Source organism: Semicossyphus pulcher, unplaced genomic scaffold (genome assembly GCF_022749685.1).
Source record: "Semicossyphus pulcher isolate SPU_LCO1_2020_fin unplaced genomic scaffold, fSemPul1.0.p SCAF_25, whole genome shotgun sequence".
NCBI lineage: Eukaryota > Metazoa > Chordata > Actinopteri > Labriformes > Labridae > Semicossyphus > Semicossyphus pulcher.
The window spans coordinates 3,271,238-3,290,088 of NW_027211699.1; the positions used below are offsets into that span (position 1 = coordinate 3,271,238).

The 18,851-nt window shown below is 42.3% G+C and overlaps 2 protein-coding genes across 3 annotated transcripts in view; one reads left to right on the forward strand and one right to left on the reverse strand.

Moving 5' to 3' along the window:
* The window catches only part of ppfia3 (PTPRF interacting protein alpha 3), a 32,941-nt gene extending 25,065 nt beyond the window's left edge, over positions 1-7,876 (forward strand). For both annotated transcript variants that reach the window (XM_069675816.1, XM_069675817.1), the window contains exons 26-30: positions 1,646-1,821; positions 3,940-4,008; positions 4,113-4,275; positions 5,294-5,355; positions 5,603-7,876. In XM_069675816.1, coding sequence (XP_069531917.1) covers positions 1,646-1,821; positions 3,940-4,008; positions 4,113-4,275; positions 5,294-5,346 — 461 coding nt within the window. In that variant the 3' untranslated portion in view covers positions 5,347-5,355; positions 5,603-7,876. The remainder of the gene's footprint in view (positions 1-1,645; positions 1,822-3,939; positions 4,009-4,112; positions 4,276-5,293; positions 5,356-5,602) is intronic.
* Positions 7,877-9,412: 1,536 nt separating this feature from the next.
* On the reverse strand, positions 9,413-18,489 carry LOC138604331 (uncharacterized). The gene is made up of 2 exons (XM_069676245.1): positions 18,088-18,489; positions 9,413-11,736 (listed from the first exon to the last, which is right to left on the reverse strand). Exon 2 carries the CDS (start codon positions 11,715-11,717, stop codon positions 10,332-10,334), a length of 1,386 nt encoding a protein of 461 aa, XP_069532346.1. The 5' UTR covers positions 11,718-11,736; positions 18,088-18,489; the 3' UTR covers positions 9,413-10,331.
* Between the last annotated feature and the right edge of the window lie 362 nt (positions 18,490-18,851).

Genomic DNA, 18,851 nt, shown 5'->3' on the forward strand with positions numbered 1-18,851 from the left:
ATATTACCCTTAAAGCATCTGCAGATCTTTTTCGCTTTATGTGAGTATGATGGTATCATCTGCATAGAGGTGTAAGCCCTTTTTACCCATTATTACGCCTCTGTTACGTTTCGTCTTGTATGTAGAACGCACAGAGGCGGAATAGTGGGGTGAAGTCGTTCCACCTCCCAGCCGGCATCAGAGGTAGAAACAGAGGCGTAACTGTGTAAACAGCCGAGCTGGCAGGGCGGAACAGCGCCATTTGTGTGTATTTGAAGCACGTGCTGTTTGTTTACACCTCGTGCTTGATTTGCTTCTGCAACGCTGGACCGCTATTTAAAAACACACACTGGGGCGGCTTCACGCCGGCGTTGTGTGGTCCAATGTAGAATGATAAAGGTTGCATGCGGACGGAGCTTCGTTGCGGCGCTGAGGCAGAACCGCAGTGCTTCTCACCGGTGGTTACTGTTGCTAGGATACGAATGTTGTCTGGCAGCACTTCCGCTTTCTTTGGTAGTGACCTTTAAGTCAGTTTAAAATTGCTCTGTATGCTTAATATTTGCTTTGATTAAACGAAATTATACGGCGGTGTTTTCAATTGAGAGCGCTGTGAGGAAAGCGACAGCAAACAGCTGATGACGAGGGCGTTTTTGCACTTAGGATGCTACGCCCTGATATCACTGAACTGCATTGGTTTTGAATAGAAAATAGATGCTGCCAGTGCGAAAAAGCCGTTAGTGGACACAGGCCCTTACTTCACCCACGGGCTAACAATATTAATTTGAAAAGCTAAATCATCATGTTCATCCCTCCATGTTTCACACTGAATTGTGATTTTTTTTTTAATTCAATAATTATAGTGGGAGCTGTCATGTAATTTCCTTTGTTGGCTTGAACTATTTTACGATATAATAAAAGTATGTCGACATAAAAAAGGGAAAGGAAAACGTTTCTCAAACTCAGCTGACCATAAAAATCATTAGCTTCTTTACATCAGTTTTGGCATTTTAAATAAAGTTAAACTCTTGCTTAGATTAACAAAAAACCTCACAAACCTGACTTGTGCAAACAGAACAAAGCTTTCCTTTGATTTAGTCTCCCACACTGCTGGCTGGGAGATGTTTGGACCACCTCTTAGTTATTGCTCTCCCCATCCCAAGAGATTACAAGCCACAGCTTTCTACTGCAATTTGGCTGGATAATGATTACATAAATGTCAACACTCTCGGTCATTAAACAAACCCAAACCTCTCGCTCTCCCACCGCTTTGCCTCACAATACACATGTTGTACATTTAAAGTCACTTCATCTTGGCTGATTTCCTCCCAGAAGAATTTCCAGAGTTAGGAAATGTGTGGGTTTTTTGTTTGTCTGATGACGAGCTTGACGTGTGCAGTCCGTGTTAGAGGAGACATCAGCTAAGCAGGAACTTCCACTATTTCTCTTTATCACTCGTCAATACTTCATAGTTAATTAAGCCCCTTCGCAGCACCATCAATAAGCCAGAACAGGCCTGCATCTTTCATCCAGCTTCAGGAAGTGAGCAGAATATTAAGAAACCTGATCTCGCTTATAAAAGCAGCGAGCAGACAGCTTGCTGTTTGCAGATGGATGCCTCCTCTCCCTCCTCCGCCTCCTCCTCCACCTTCTTCTTTCTCCCTCCCAGATGTGATGGTGTGGTCCAACGAGCGCGTGATGTGCTGGGTGCAGACTCTCGGCCTGAAGGAGTACGCCGACAACCTGCGTGAGAGCGGCGTCCATGGGGCTCTGCTGGCTCTGGACGACACCTTTGATTACACGGACCTGGCCCTGCTGCTGCAGATCCCCAATCAGAACACACAGGTAGAGGACGGGCGGCCACTGATGAAATTCTTTTCACGTACAAAGTTACATTTTGACCTTCAGATCGCCTCTAAACAGAATGATAAATAATACTTTTTGGGGTATTTTTGCTTTCTTTTTAAAGGTGAAAGTTGGAACAGTTTTTTTTGACCAAATACATAATTTAAAGGGGAATTTAAGTGTTTTTTGACCTTATTAAAGGTACAAATAGTTGCAGCTGACCACTTCAGCTAGCAGCCCTGCTGCAATGTAATCCCTGTGGGCAAATCCAGCCAAACAACGCACATTAGCAAAATTAGCTTGTTTTGCCACTGACAGGCTTAGATACATTTTCAAAGTCTCTGACAGCATTATAGAACAGGTCCCTACAGGGAAAGATCTTGTTTAATTCAGTTCAAATTGAGTTCAAAGATCTCAATTTTGTTCTCTTTGGCGACACCTCTGGTGATAAACGGTTATTGCGGGAGCACACTTCCCAGATATCCAGACAGTGTTGACGTCCACAGCTGGCTCCGGTTGTAACTCTTGATTTTCCTCGCTGACGGTCACTTTCCTTTTTAGACTGTTTGCTTCATCTGAGCGTCCAATTTGTTTCTTTTTCTTTGGATTTTCACTTATTTTTGAAGTTGTATCTGTAGTCATCGATCTTTTCTCTGTTTCTTCAGCCGTAGTAGATTACTGTTTACTCGCAACACTTGTAGAGACCGGAAAAGCACCCGCTTAGCTCCGCCTACCCTCTCTGGTAAATTCTGCAAATGCAAAGGCTTTCATCAGTGGGCCATAGGCTCAATCACCTTTATGTTACCTCATTCTGCGATAGACAGTGACTTGACAGACATTTATTTAAATGAAAATCTTTGAGATTTTATCATTAAGGTGCTATCCTCTTTTTTTAACCAAAAACACCTGTTCCATTGCTCTCTTCAAAGCCACCGGACTCCGATGGTCGGTCGGTCTAGTTAAAGAAAATGTGACCCGGAGCCTTCAACTTAGCTCATCCCTCTTGTCCCACGATGGCTACCAAACTAGCTGTGATGTTTTAAAATCACGCTCATACGACACTCTCATGTGAATATTGTCTAATTACGGCCGTCTGTGTGGTAAGAGTTTGACCTTTGACTCCGTAATAATGCACAACTGGCAAAAGCTCCAGAACTAGCATTTAGCATTACAGTCATAGCTTTGAGAACAAATAGAGGCATCTGGGCTAACGTTGCCTGTGTATGCTAACTGCTAACTATGATATGGATCGCAAAGTATTGCAACTCGCAATACTGTGAACTTCTGCTTCCTCCTCCAATTTATACTAAGACGACTAAAACAATTTAAACTCCATAGAGCAGATGGGCATTTGGGCCGCTGCTTTGCAGATGAGTCAAGCAGATGTCAATCAAAATAACGTCCACGCCCACTCAGGCCTGAGAAATGGACTTGATCCCTTGAGAAATGATCTGTTTTCTGAGGTTTTCTTGTAGTTTTGAACTTATTTTTTCTCAGTGGATGCTTATTGAGCCTCTCAGCTGTGATGTCATTTGTGCTTTTTTACTATTTCAAACCAAATTTCCAGAGACTTTAGGTCACAATAATGCAGAACAAAGCCCCTTCATTATTATTATAATTATTATTATTTTTTGTACTAAAAACATCTTTAATAGCATTTTTTTGTCTACATTTACGATCTGAGCCTTTATTTTCTTCAGACTCCTGTCATGCAAGCATCTTAATGATCACGACCACAAATAATGGTTTAAATCCGCAGCTTTTTGTTCCTAAACCAGTATTGTAATTCAAATTTCCTTTGATTTTCTGCCTCACTTAGGACCAAGTATGATATGAAACCAAAAATCAAGAGAGTAGCACAGCGGGGTGGCCTCTGGGCTTAGACTTCAACCATGAACAGCAGCATCGAGTCCAGCCTGGGACCTCTGTGGCATCTCTGTGCCTGTAATTTCCTGTCCGCTCTTTGCTGTCTTTAATAAAGGGCTTAAAATACCTCATCTGGTTTAAAGCAGTTCAAACATGAGCTAATGAATGCCAGCGCAGCACACCCGTCCTGGAAATGTGTCATCTGCAGAGTCCAAATGAATCTCAAAGCTCTGCATCACCTCTCTCCTGCAGGCCAGACAGCTCCTGGAGCAAGAGTACAACTCCCTCATCTCCATGGGAACCGAGAGACGACCTGATGAGGTCAGCATGCTAATCGGCTTGAAGAGGTTTAAAAATAAAAATTCGACTGAGTGATGGATTTTCTGAGCAGCCATGTTTTTGTTCACACACTTTCTGTCTGTCAGGACGGAACGAAGACGTTCACCCGCTCGCCCTCCTGGAGGAAGATGTTTAGGGAGAAGGACCTCCGGGGCGTGACCTCCGACTCCGCCGAGACCCTGCCTGCTAACTTCCGTGCCTCAGCCATCGCCACGCCCTCCGTTACCCTGAGAAAGGTTCAGAGTGATGGTGAGTAAGAGCCGCGACCTCTGACACCTTCGCTCTCATGTTCGGCTCCTCCGAGGCCCTGGAGGCGCTTCTCGATTTAGACGATGTGGGAAGGAAGAGCTGTTACTCTATACGGTGTTACTCATGTGAAGAGCATGACAGGAATCAGGGCAAAAGGTCTGATGGAGCTCGGTGACAGGGCTAGCTGTGATCAGGTGCAGCTATTCTGGAGTTCTGAAAATACATTAGCCACGTGTCCAGGGCTACAACTGATGATTTTTTTCACGACTGACTCATCTTTCATTTATTTTAAGATTAGTTAATGAATCAATTATGAAACTTAACAATTGCGAAAAATGCTTAAAGAGGGGGTATTATGCTGTTTCACATTTTAAGACATATATATAATGTTACAATGTTGGATGTCCAGACTAAACGTGGGTGAAGTTTCAAGTCTGTAGGTAAAAGTATTTTTGAGTAATCCCCAGGCTGCTGTGAACGCCAGGTTTCACACAGTTTTTTCTACAAGATGCACTTTGTGACGTCACAAATGTCTGTCAGGACTTCACAGAGGGAAATATGAAGCGTGAAATTAGCATTATACCCCCCTTTAATATCAGTTCTCAGACACCAAAGGGACTTAAACCTCTTTGTTCAAACAGTCCATAACTCTCAAACTCCTCATTTTATTGTACGTCGATTAATTGTTGCTGCTCTACATGTGTCAACATCTTTCGAAATGAGCCTCACAGAAACATTTGTTTTCAGTTAGCTGACGTTATATAAGCTGCAAGACCAAAGTCACATGCTCAGAGCTGTCGGTTGTTTTCATGCTACTGTGCCATTACTTTGGCGGTGGAATTTTCTGTTTCCTTTAGCGAGAGAGCCGGCAATAACAAGGAACAGACGCTTCAAAGTACAGAGGAAGGCCATTATCCCTCGTTCCCCTTCTTAATGGGAATGCTTGTGGAAGGTCAGTGCAGTTACGATAATAACCCCGTCTGTGTGTGTCTGTCTCCCCCCCTGCTCTCCGACGCAGCCAACTCTGGTGCCCGGGGTGAATCTGCCTCAGTGAGGACGTACTCCTGTTGAGGGGCTGAGGTGAGAAGCACGTTAATTAAACTGTCTCGTACTGTTCTCATCCATGTGGGATGGATTCCACATGTGCCCAACACATTTCTTCGTTTTATGTTTTTGTTTTTCTTGTAGTGGATTGGTTTGAGTCTGGGATTTTAGTCGTTCCCCCAAAGGGTTTTAAATGTTGGGTTTGGCTGGCGGAGATTTAGGCAAGAGTTGAATTAAGGCCGCGGACGCAGTGACGTGGTAATAATGCTGTTTCTCTCCTCAGGGCGCTGACCGGATTGGGACTCGAGGACCCTCTCGCTCATCCACGGAGAAAGAAGCAATGAATATATCCATTTAACTACAAAATAAATCTATCGGCCTGACCATTCTGCAATAACAGAAGCGAGGGAATAAAAATGGGAAAATGACATGAAGAATGTATAAATGTATTTTTCCGAGCAGGCGAGGAAGGTTGAATGGGATCAGCTGTTCTCTCTCTCTCTCTCTTAGTGTGACTGTGCTGTGGGGTTAATAAAGGACGACGCCGGTGTTGGTTAGGTTTAAGCCGGTCGCGCCGGTTTCCTCTCTCTTCATTCCTGTCTGCACACAGTCAGCACAGTTGGTAATATCAGGGCTCATTTTCCTACCTTCTGAGGAAACCACTCGCTGCCATTTAGTCTCCCACTAAACAACTAAACGTGTCGCCTTAACACTTCTGCTCGACAACGGGTGTTTGTAATGAGAGAGAAGTTAACCTCAGCGTAAAGTTTAGCTTTTAAAATCAAGAGGAATGACAGGAAGAGTGGGAGAAATGGCAGGATGGATATAAACCGGTTATAACACCAAACAACACAGGCGTTCTCCTTTCTACTCACGAGGCGGCTGGTGTCCAGTGTCGGCCATTGTGGCTCTATTGTTGCCTTCTGTGGGCCTGTCAGGCGCGTCTAAGTGTCCCCAATTGGTCGGAGTGGTGGAGTAAAACACGTCCGGAGTCGGACCACCATTAAGCTCCGGCCACATCAGAGGGGACCGTCCTCATGCTTTGTCTATTGGCACCTTGAAAGCCGATAGGCAGGGTAATCTCTTTTGAAGGGACCCCATTATAGAGATCAAAGGCACAGAGGTGGATGGGACAGGGTGGAGCGAGGCCACGGAGGCATTGTGTTCAGAGATTTTATGATGTTGAAGGCAGGAAATCCATACAGTTAGTGTCGGTACCACTTTATAAAAGGCGTATTTTACAAGGAGTTTGTAAGTTCATAATATTATAATTAACAAATAGTACGGTCTAGACCTGCTCTGCTTGTAAAGTGTCTCAAGATAACTTTGGTTATGATTTGGTGCTATACAAATTAAATGTGATTGATTGAATTTGATATTGCTGTTTGTTTGGAGGACTGACGCTCTCTCTATAAAGAAGTTGTCTGATGTCCTCGAGGATCTTTCCGCCTTAGATTTTAAGCCTGAGATCTTAATCATCTCAGCCTCCACTTGTATTGAACGCAAAACCACTCAAAATATTTGCGGGATTTTATGGACGATGATGTTCAGGCGTTTTGTTTATGCGAGTCTGCTCCTGAGCAATGCATCCTGGTACCTGTAGGCACTGCAGGCTTGGCTCAAAACTCAGCTGTCTCAGTTTAATAAGCACTAAGGAATATATAGCTTTTGTTGGCTAAATAAACCATCAACACTAAAGGACATCCTCAAATAATATAGAACTACTGAGCATTGCATTATGGGAAATGTAGGGCCTTTAATCCAAAGTACTAAAATGCTTGTGGAGACATTTAATAAATCATTTATAAATCGATAAAAAAAGCTCTTATTAATAACAAAATGTATTTTTTGCGAGCTCTTAAAGAGGACTACAAAAATGGACAGTTGAAACACATGAAAAATGTTTTTATTAATCATTAATCAACATCCTATTTACATTATAACTGCAGACCTGGTACCTACAGACAGTACATGTTTTTAGACGTAATAACGAGCCTTTAGAGCTGTGGTCCAAAATGCAACTTAAGTGATTAATAAAGAGTTAGTTAGAGAAATATCAAGGCTGCGTAGAGTCTTTAATGTAAAAATGTTGTTACTTAAAGTATTTTACTTCAAATGATCTTGCTAATGAAGAGAGACAGTGAGACAGCTAGCTAAAAACATGAGGCAAGGAACTTGCTGCTCCAACTGAATGGGTTTTAACAGCCCAAAATAAACATTAAACTGCTGTTAGTAATAAATTATAAATCCATTGTGAAGTATATCTTATTAGAAAGTGGTACCGAGGTGTTATATTTATATTCAGGAAGGCTTCACATTGAGGTTAGACTGTTCACTAGCCCTCCACGAGGTTGTCGTGCGGTTTACGACTTGTAATCATCAGCTCAGGGTCTTGGGTAATCCTGATGATGTGGGAGGCGACAGGGAGACAAAACAGCGACTCACAGGGAGGAAGGAAAAAACTAAAAAGGATGGACAGAAGCCGGTCATTTTACTGCACACACAAGCCATAACAGAAACCAAGAGCTCTCTGGAACCGGGGGGTTCGGGGGGTGTTTGGGGGGGATCAGAGCGAGTCAGGGGGCGAGCCCGAGGAAGCCCAGGAAACAAAACCTTTAGCCTCTGTGCTTACGTTGCATGTCAAACAAACAACAATGACCTAAAACATTTTTTTGGTGGTGAAGATGATATAAGGTGTCTTTAAAAAAATATATATCTGTATGATAAACCTACAGGGGGTCGGGAGCCTGGGGATCAATTTGTAAAATGTGTGTATTTTTTTCAGTTGTATTTTTTATTTTTTACGATATCTATTTATTTTTCTTTAGGTATGTATTGGATAAACGTATGTACATGTTCCGTTCCTTCTTGGCTTCATTTGAACTAGTTTTCAAAGGTAAAATATGAAAAATGGTCATTCAAATATGCTACTGTATGTGTACATTTTGAGAACAAATTGTGCAATGATTTATCAGATTTCCATGATTAAAGTGATAGTAATACAAATCGAAAATATCATCTGGAAAATAAACAATAATGATGATGATGATAATTAAAATGGTGATGTAAAAGAAAAAAAATAAAGCGACCCAGGTGGATCTGCTGATCATCGCAAACTTTCTCCATTGTCCCATTAATATGTTTTTTTTCCCCTTTCTGCAGGTGTGAAGTTCATAATTAGAATTTTATATTTTTATTTTTAAGATTGTTTTTTGGCTTTTACCTTTATTTATAGGACAGCTGAAGAGAGAGAGGAAATGTGGGGAGTAGAGAGTGTGCGTCAAGGACTGTAGCCTCTATACATACCAACTGAGCTAACCCAGCGTCCCCATAATTTTAAAGATACTCTTACAAGATTTGATTGAAATATTTTCATTTTAGGCTTCTTTACACTTCTACTCCACTACATGCATATGGTAAATATTGTATACTTCATATATGTTATCGTTAGAGCCACAAGTTACTTTGCATGTTGAGATTTTGCACAAAAAACATGCAGGACTGTAACTTGTTATTGAGGATTTTAAATATGAAGTATTGCTACTTTTACATAAGTTACAAACTGAATACTTACACCTGAGAGTGTTTTATGAGGCTGTGGTTGTAGAAATAAGTTGGACAAAAATATGTGCATATATCGGTATCGGCAAAAAGAGCGGGAAAATATCAGCTAATCGGATACTAGCATAAAATCCAATATTTTACATCCCTAAAACTGCTCCAAAGATTCTTTTTTTGGCTTTTGCCTTTATTTATAGGGCAGCTGAAGAGAGACAGGAGACGTGGGGAGTCGACAGTGGGGGATGACATGCACCAAATGATTGTCAGACCAGGAGTTGAGGACTGTAGCCTCTGTACATGGGACGTCTGCTCTACCAACTGAGCCAAACCAGTGCCCCTTATGGTGTATTTTTAAATTATAGTAATGCTACTTTTACACAACAAAAATACCCCGGAATACTTCTACCTTTGACAGAGTTGTATGAGGCTGTGGTTGTAGAAATAACTTGGACAAAAATATGTGCGTATATTGGGCTCGGCAAAAAGAGCGGCAAAATATCAGCTAATCTGCTATTAGCATACAATCCTATATTGTTCATCCCTAAAACGGCTTCTTACCAGCATTGAATCACTTGAAATGTTTTTTCCAAATATATCCCATGATGCTTTTAGAGCTCAGATTGAAATATTTACATGAGTTAAGTTGTGTGAAAATGATTTGCTGAGTACAAAGATCCTTTATTACCAAATTTGGCAGGCAAACTGACAAAACCAGCACTTGTTAAAAGTAGCTTGTTTGGGTGTCATATAATTTACAAACCACGTGGTTTTTACACTCATGAACCACAGTGAACAAGTTCCACAGATGAAGATGCATCCTGAGTGAAATCCTGCGTCAGTGTGCCCATGCTGTAGTTTCTGTATCCAATACATTCCCCCCTCATCAGACTCGGTTGCTAAAAGCACTGCTACAATATTCATGGTAATCCATATAGGAGCAGTGTGGAGCAGTAAAATGGAGCCTCAGTAGGTGGCGCTCCTTCCTCTCGCAACCCGAGTGGAGCAGAGAGGCTGGAATTATCATCAGACACTGGAGAGACCTACCACTCCATGAAGACTTCTTCTATAAATACACACAGATAAACATAGCTTCATACATAAAGGTATACTGGTGTCATATTGTACACATATATAAAGGAATATATTAATATCAAAGACATACACATGCTTACGTACTAATCAAAAATAACTTAGATTATGAAAGATAAATCATACAAAAACAGTACTTTCAAAGTAAAATCTCTATATATGACAAATTTCCCTAAGATCTAGTGTTGAGGTCTTCTTGTTTTTTTCAAAAGTCTTTGGTGGAGGGAGAGACGGAAGAGGGAGATACTGGATACATCGTGTAAAAGTGAAAGTGCACACAGAAGGATGTCAAAAGCTGCTCTGCTCTGTGTCACTTTCTACTTCCTAATATCTCTCTCCTTCTCCTCTCTCCCCTCCCTCTCTCAGCCTCTCCCCTTCCTCGTTAAGACCTCCCTCCCCACCGCCTGGTTTGCTCTGGACAGCAGCACACAAACGCAGGACGAGTCGATTCGAATCCACCTCCATCCGGTTCTGTTGTTTGCGTCTCTGGTGAGCGCCCGGACGTACGACTCCTTGGCTTTGCACTCGCTCACCCACTGTTTTTTATCCACACCCAAGCAGCCGGCCCCGGCTACGCCCGTCCCCATTGATTTTGCCGCTGCGCCCTTTGACCTGCCGACACTGCTCTGCTGCTCGGCTTGGCGGCAGCGAGTCTCATAGAAGTACTGTTTGAGCGGTCCAGTCTGGGTCTGGATTTCCTGCAAGATGGTGACCCTCTCACCGCGGGAGTCGATGGCGGTCGTCTTGTCGGTGACCCAAACGCTTTCCGACTCGCACACTGACTTTTCCCCTCTCCGTCTGTCGACCAAGTGCGAGCGTTTATCCCTTTTGACAGCCCGAGCAACGTCAGAGGTCACTCTAGAAGAGTCCGCCCAAGTAAGCGGTGTCCCCCTGTCAATCGCCCGGTCCCCATGACCCTCAATGTGTCCGTCCATGTCCTCCTGCTCCTCCCTGTCCCCGTCCTCCTCCAGCATGCCGGTCTCCAGCATGAGCAAGAGAGGCGGATGTTCTGGAGGCGACGGGGAAGGTGAGAACAGGACTCGAGGATGTGCATCCAGGAACATCTCGTCTCCTTCCAAGTCCAGCCCGGTCCCCAGACCCAGCGCTGCCTCCAGGTTTAAATTGTCCTCAGCTGGACCTCTTCCAGCCGCTGTTGTCCTCTGGCTTCCTGTCCCGAGTGAAGTTGCAGTTGGTTCTGGTCCTGTTCGACCCTTTAGATTAGCAGCAGGACTGACAGCAATTTGGGTATCCGCTGTAGGAACCTGCTTAAGTCTTTCTGTAGAGTCCTGAAGACTGTCCTTCTTGGAAAAGTCCCGAAAACGTGATGAGAGGTCAGATTTGTAGTCCTTTGGTAAAGAATTATCCTCGATCCGAAGTGTTCCTGTTTCTGTTGGAACATCCAAACTGTCCCCGCTTTTGTAATCGCCGCCTGAGTTGCTATTCTTTCCTTGATTCTCCACTTTGAATATGGAAGTCTTTTCATCTACGGAGGATTTCACGTAATCCTTAAGGTTCTGGAGGTTTTGTCTGTTGGTTTGTTGGCTAAGAGCGTCAGCCATGTTGAAGTCCGTTTGTGAGGCATTTCCATGGAAGTCGTAGTCCACGGCGTTTGCTGTGAGGCGAGCGGTCTGGTCATGACGGTGCTCTCTGCGAGGGTCTGTCGTGGCGGCGGCAATCCTGGACACGGGGTCGTGAGGGAAGGGCAGGGCCGAGGCAATCACCATGGCAACCAGGGGAAGCCAGTGCATCACTCCCAAGACGTATCAGCTGGTGGAGGTAACAGAGTTGGGAGACAGAGAGGAAGACATGTTATTTTAAACAATGCAAACTGTGGCTTCTACTGTTAACATAAGTACCTCAATTAAAATGTAAAAGGAGAGGTTTTACTGGTGGCCCGCAGCTTTATGACCCTGCTGCTTTAACCACCGAGGTATGGCTTTAAAATCTTGGCAGAACTAGTGGAAAAAAAGGACCAAGTACAGCGAGGTCACCCTCTGCTTCTTCATGTGAGAAGATGGAGTTCAGCTACGAACGCTGTGGATTCTTCCGACCTTCAAACAGGGACACTGACAACCTGGTATGTCCACAAGTAAGGAACTTTACAGCCAAAGGAAGTGGATTAAAAAGACATCTGCGAGCCGATAAAACAAGCCTTCCCTTTTAGCTTATAAGGGCATAACTATTTATTTTTTCTCTTCTCTTGTTACAGCTTTTTCTACGATCCAAAGCATGGGAAATCTCTGTAAATCTGTGGTAACAAACACGGCCTACAAGCAAAAAAAAACACCAATTATACAAGGCATCTAATACCTGCCAAGGTAAACCTCAGGTATTCTACCTGATCAGACCTGGGCTGTGGGTGAATTTGTTTTCTTTGCCTGGACATGATACAATACATCTGCTGCTTTAGATTGGAGGAGTTTATTTAGGACTTTCATTCCACTAAGCCCTTTGAATTGACTTGAACTGATGACGTGCCATTGTCACTACTGTAAACACCCTGCCTTTTATAACCTGTAGTATTTAAACTTTGTACAGCTTGTAATCACAAAAGGATTCAGAGTTGATTTTGTGTAGCAAGAAATATCAAACAAATACTGCTGAGTCTTCATAATAAATCCTCTTCTGGCTGGAACAGTGTAGCATTAGCTGACCTTTACAGTACAGTTGGTTATTAAAAGGTGTTGAGTAAGTTGCTTTAATGTCATTTATAGATTATTTTAGACCTGCAACCATTGGTCTATACACAGAAAATCAATGGAAATGCCACACATTTAAAACTTGCCGACTGTGACAATTAGCTTATTTTTCTCCTCTTATAAATCAATTAGGTTTTAGTCTGCTTGTCAGGAAAAACATATATTTAAAGATGTCACCTTGGGCCTTGGGAACTGAGCCAAAGGTGACATCTTTCATTGATTTCCTATGTTTTATATTGGCCGAGCTTGACCGATATAGGAATTTTGAGACTGATACAGATACCGATAGGGTGGCCGATAAAGCGAATTCTTGAGTAGGAATGAAAACCCTCTGTGATTGGTCCCCTCTCGCCCACTGACAGCTGGGATTGGCTCCAGCCCCCCCGCGACCCTGAATAGGATAAGCAGTATAGATAATGGATGGATGGATGAAAACCTTTTTTATGTGGATTACTCAGAAGGCCCATTTCTTGAACAAATAACTTCATTAGAGCATATACTGTATAACATCACTATATATCGTGAACTTGTGCAGACCACCGTCTGCTCAGCTGTAAGGCTCTGCTAAATGTGCTGCAAGTATTGTAAACAATATAGTTGGAGTCGATATGCTGGACAAACTATGTGGTGACACAATTTCTAAATGACTCCAAGCCTTTCTTCTCTATAGTGATATATTTGTGATAGGTCGATATCAGCTCAATTATATCAGCAAACCGGTGTATCTGTCTGGCTCTAATTTCTAAATAAAGCGATTTATTGATTTATCCAGACAAGAATCAGTCCAAGCCTTGTTTCCGCAATATTTGTTCTGCAAAAAAAGAAAAACGTCTACACGTGATAGGCCTATATCAGCTTAATAATATTGGCCAACCAATATATCTGTCTGGCTCCAGTTTATAGATTGACCTACTAATGAATGAATCCAGAAAAAAAAGCAAAGCAATTGAAATTCAATATATTCAATTGTAAAAACAATAAACATTAAACGATAAAATTGTTAGAGTTACATAATAAACTTTCTTTGAGTGATACAATTGGTTTAATCTCGTTTTGCCAGTTTTATTTTGTTTTTGTTAATTTGAAGATATATTTTCACTCTTTTAATGATGCATTGTGATAAGTGCTAAGTCATTATAATAACTGTTAACCACAAAAACTGTACAAAAAGACACTCCCTCCTGTAAGCCAAATGTAAACACTTTCTTTCATGCAGAAGACTTCTCATGTGCAGTGGTCTGATGAAACACAAATCATGAGTCTACTCATGGTGATTCATGAGTATTTCAGAATGCTGTCACCGGTGACTAACTGGAAAAATATTCCAGTCAGCCAACCATGTGGCATGTACAGTGGGATGGCGTTAAGCCAGTGCACAGAAGCCTCCACGTCACATGTGAATATCCGTTTGTTGAAAGCAGGGAGGAGGTCACTTGGAAAGAGTTAAAATAGGTGGAATGATCAGAATGCCAGTGATGCAGCTTTACTGGCGAGGCTCCTTCAAGGCAGCGAAGAGGGGAGAGAAAACTCGCACGGCAACAAAAAGTGTGAAGGAGTGGATGTCATGACTGTTTGTTTGTCTGTGGCGTGTTTGTCTGAATGGATGCATCATCAGTGACCATCAGTGAGTGAGCGAACATGTGAATGAGTGACAAAACCCTTTCATTGACAGGACGTGCAGTAAGCGGGGGCCACACCCTGGACACAATGCAGCCGGCGGGGAGCAACAAGGATTGGTCGACCCATCACTCATGCGGTCGCCCCGAGCTCTCAAAGTGCCTGCTTGTCATGGGGACGATAAAACACATCAAAGTCAGTGAGCTTCCTGTTTTTGCTGGCTACGGATCGACCAAATAAGCCCAGGTGTTCTGTGTGATGAAAGATACTTAAGCGGTTAGACACACCTCTCAAACATGGAGAGGAGCAATTACAGGTGAAAACAAAGTGTGTGCCGCTGAGTTGAACCAGTTGTCTAGTGGCTCTACTAGGAGTAGAGAGTCATTTCACAATCAGCAGACTAGGGAGAGGAGGGTGTATATCTGCAGGATTTGAATCATGTGTGTGTCTTAGGTACAGGCTTCTTAAGGGCTTTTACATGGACGCCACACAGAAGGCAGGCAGGCAAGTCCCTCAAAGTAGTTTCTTTGTAAAACAGCAGCAGCAGCACTTCATCACCATGCTCCATTTGCTACAATGACACGCATCATTTGCACTCCCTGCAAGGCCAGACAAGGACCACGGCGTTCTTCCGCCCCCTGGACCAGACCCAAGCACTCTAAATCCCCCCTTCCTCCGAGACGAGAACACACACAGAAAAGAAAGTCTCTTGAAATCAAAACCTCAAACCCCCAATCAACACTCCACACTTATGTTAATCCTAATCTGCATAGCCTGAAATTCTTCCAAATGATCCCAGGAAGAACACCCTGAAACCGCAGGACGGGGCCTAAACAAACAGGCAGCAGGGAACCACGTCACCAAGCAATTATCCGTGAATAAACAGACTGAACTCTGACTTTAGCAGGGAGGCCTGCACGAGTGGCAACCTGTATTTTTTTAGCATTGATTATATTAACTGAATTTGTTCACTTAGGTCCTGCAGTGTGAGGTTTATTAGTAACCTGGAGATGCAGCCTTTTTTAACTGTGCAATCCTGTAACACTCCCGAAGGACCTCTGAGAACATTTTTAAGTGACAGCTTGAAACAGATCTATTTTCACTTTGACTTTCACGAGAACATGCAAACTTTCCTTCAACCTGAACCACTGTTTATTATTGTGTTTTTATTAAAACAGGAGCTGGTGTTACTTTCGTATTCAGTATTTTACTTGTACTCGTTCAACCACTTTCCTGTTTTTCATATTTCTCTGTATTGTAAAACATTTTTATCTAAATGTATGTCAAAATAGTGCCACAAATAATATTTTGTCTTAATTGGTTAATCCATTAATACTTTTCTTGATCAGTGGATTTAATTTTTTTCGATAAAACATCAGAGAAACTGTGAAAAAAAACCATCACATTTTTCCGAAGCCCATGGGGATGTCTTGTTCTTGACCAAGAGTCTAAAATGTGTTTCTCTTCCTATAATGTAAGACAAGTAAAAACAGCAAATACTCACATTTTAAGAGCTTGAACCAATGGTAAAATTTTTAGCTTTAAAAATTACTTAAATTACAATCAACAATCACAATTGTTGCAGATTATTTTTGTTTCAAAGAATCGGAGCCTGACTGATATATCTTTTGGTCGATGTTATGGGGCCGATATTGGTGGGCCGATATCGGTCTATCACAAATATATAAGCGTGAATTGTTTTTATACTATACAAAATATATAATTTAGGAAACATTGCTTGGGAAGATTTACAAATACTGTTATCACATGGTTTGTCTACTAAAGGGCCCTGATAGTTTACACCACTGTCTGCAGCACATGTAGCAGAGCGTCGACAAACATACGGTTGTCCACACTACAATAGGCTGAAAATGTGTAATAGTGTTATAACATATTTTTTAATTAAGGTATTTGCTGAAAAAAACTGCTTTCTGAATATCTTTGCTAAATTATATCGGAACAAACTTCGGGCACAATCCGCGTAAAAAGGTTTAAAAGAATTAAAACATCTCTAATCAATTAATTTGTCTCCTATAAAACTGTATCGGTATCAGTCTCACAAATCCTATATCTGTCGAGCTTTAAAATGAATGAGGGAAAAAAATCTAATTCTTTCTTAATGACTAAGCCACTTTCAAAATGCATAAACACATGAATCATAACCTTGTTGACGTGCAGCTTCTAGAGAAGCTTTCCACAGAAAACGTGAACATACGGAAAAAAGACAAAGAAAATTGTTTCTTTTCTGAATCTGGCAACTGGAAAATGGATTTGACTTGTGTCCTTAGTGCTGCCCGTGTAAACCACGGGGGGTTTTTCCAGATGAGACAGCGTAAGTGAAAGAGGAATTAGGGGGAATTATGGTATGGGGGCCTCTGGCTGGGAGACCCTCAACAGGAAACAGATGCCATAAAGTAAATCCACACCTGGCAGTGGCTACTGTGCTATTATCCTGTTAACAAAGTAATCCCCCCCACCACCACCACCGCCACCATCTCCTCCTCATGTGTGGCTAATGTCAGTCACGTACACCTGACAGAGAGATAATGCATTCTGTGTTAGTGTTTGGGCCAGACCCCGTCCCATGCTAATCCTGCCTCTTTGAAGTCCTATAACCTAAAGAGCGACTGGGGTGGAAGATGTCTGGAGGAGGTTTCCGAAAAGACGGTTTGCACCTCGCTACACATCTTTCAGCAGATTTTACGACAGACTCGGTCTGACTAATCTGGCAGAAATGCGTCTGAGTGTTCGAATAGTGACAACAGGAGTGGCTGTGACAGCATGTGACATGGAAAACACATGCAGGTAAATGATTGTCCTTCCTCTCTCTTCCTCTCTATAGGAGCAGAGGAAAAGCCTTAGCCCCACATGTGCTCAATTACAAAGCCTTGCTGTCCCACTGTGCAAACAGCCCATTAATTCCAGGTCTGTGATTGTTTCATACCACGCTCAGCCTGCAGGATCCAGCCTCCTCCTCTCTAGCCTTGGCTCCATATGAACAGCTCTATCAATGACATCTCTCTGGATTTGTCTTCCTCTTTCACACACAAACATAAACACACACTTCTGATAAGGTGCTGTACAAGCATTGGTGCAGGAAAGGAGCGTGACAAATACCTTAATCGGTTTAAAGCTTACCTGGCATCATTTGTTACAGTGTGGTGAAACATTTTGCAAAATATAAAAGCTTTAATACTGCATGAATTTATATTGTTCAACCACCCACAGAGCCCTTTCAGCCCCTGATCTCTTGACAATATCGGATTAAAACATCAGCTGCAGTAGGTATGTTTTCTATTACAACCTGTGTGATCTACCTGCGGGTTGGTATTATGAGTCGGTAGCTCTCACCTCAACTGACTGCCTGCCAGGGAAAACAAAATGTGAAATAGGCTACAACTGCAGGGCTGCCAAAGAAAATAAAAAGTTAAGTAGGACTGACGTGGTGGAAACGTCTTGATCTCGTGCGAGAAGCAAGTAAGCAAGTAGAGTTGCATGAGATTAGGAAAACACAAAATAATGGTAAAAAAAAAATTAATAAAATCTGGATGCATGAATGTAAGTTAATAGTTGAGCTGATGCGAATGTGCAAAATAATGAAATACATGAACTTACATAAGAGCATAAGGCTGATAAACTGACCCAATTAAACAACTTAGTGACATTATGTAACTAGTGGTTTATTTAACTAACAGGATACATCATTGAATCAATATATGTGGACTTATATTTAATGACACACACATTCTAATGCTAAAACACTTTTAATTTGAAGATCTACGTATGTGATTCAAAGCCATACCGTTTAGGTGAGATCCGGACCCCGCGTCCTTCCAGCTGACACCACATTGATTATAGAGTCCTGTCGCCAGTCACTCAACTGGTTTCAAAAAATAAACTCAAAAAGCACCTTCGTACGGCAAGCACACAGCTAAACACAAACATTTCTTTCTTCTTTTAATAGTCCGTGACATCGCATGTGAACCCCCAAAAATCCGACGAGTGAAAAATAAAAGTAAAGTAAAGTTACAAACCACAAAAGTCCTGGGAGCGCTTCCACTTGAGGGGAGAAAAGTTAGTTTGTAATATGCCCAGAAAAGAATCAAAAATGTAAACTTGACACAAACTTTAGATATTCCATGAGTTGTAACTCCTCCAAGGCAGGCCAAAGGGGTAAAGGTGTCTGAGTTCAAATATGTGTACGAAGAAGTGAAGAGGTGAAGAAGTTTGCCAAATGTTTTAAGATCCGAACTCCGCCTGAAACGCGTTTAGTGGGACAAGCCGTGAAGCCGGCGTGAGCTACAATTACAACTTCAGGTCGGGACTTTCAAAATAAAAGGCCCTCTGAGAATTCCACATTGCGAAGGAACGTTAGACTCGCAACCGTGCTTTTATTTCATAGACAAACACAGCTACTTCCGGCGCACCTTCTTGTTCTCTACAGCTAGCTTAACTCAGCTAACGACGGTTTCTCTTGGGAAGCGCAAAGACAAGTCGAAGTTTTTTTTTTCCTCAGGAGGTTCGTATATTAAAAAGAGACCTATAACATTGAACAAATAACATATG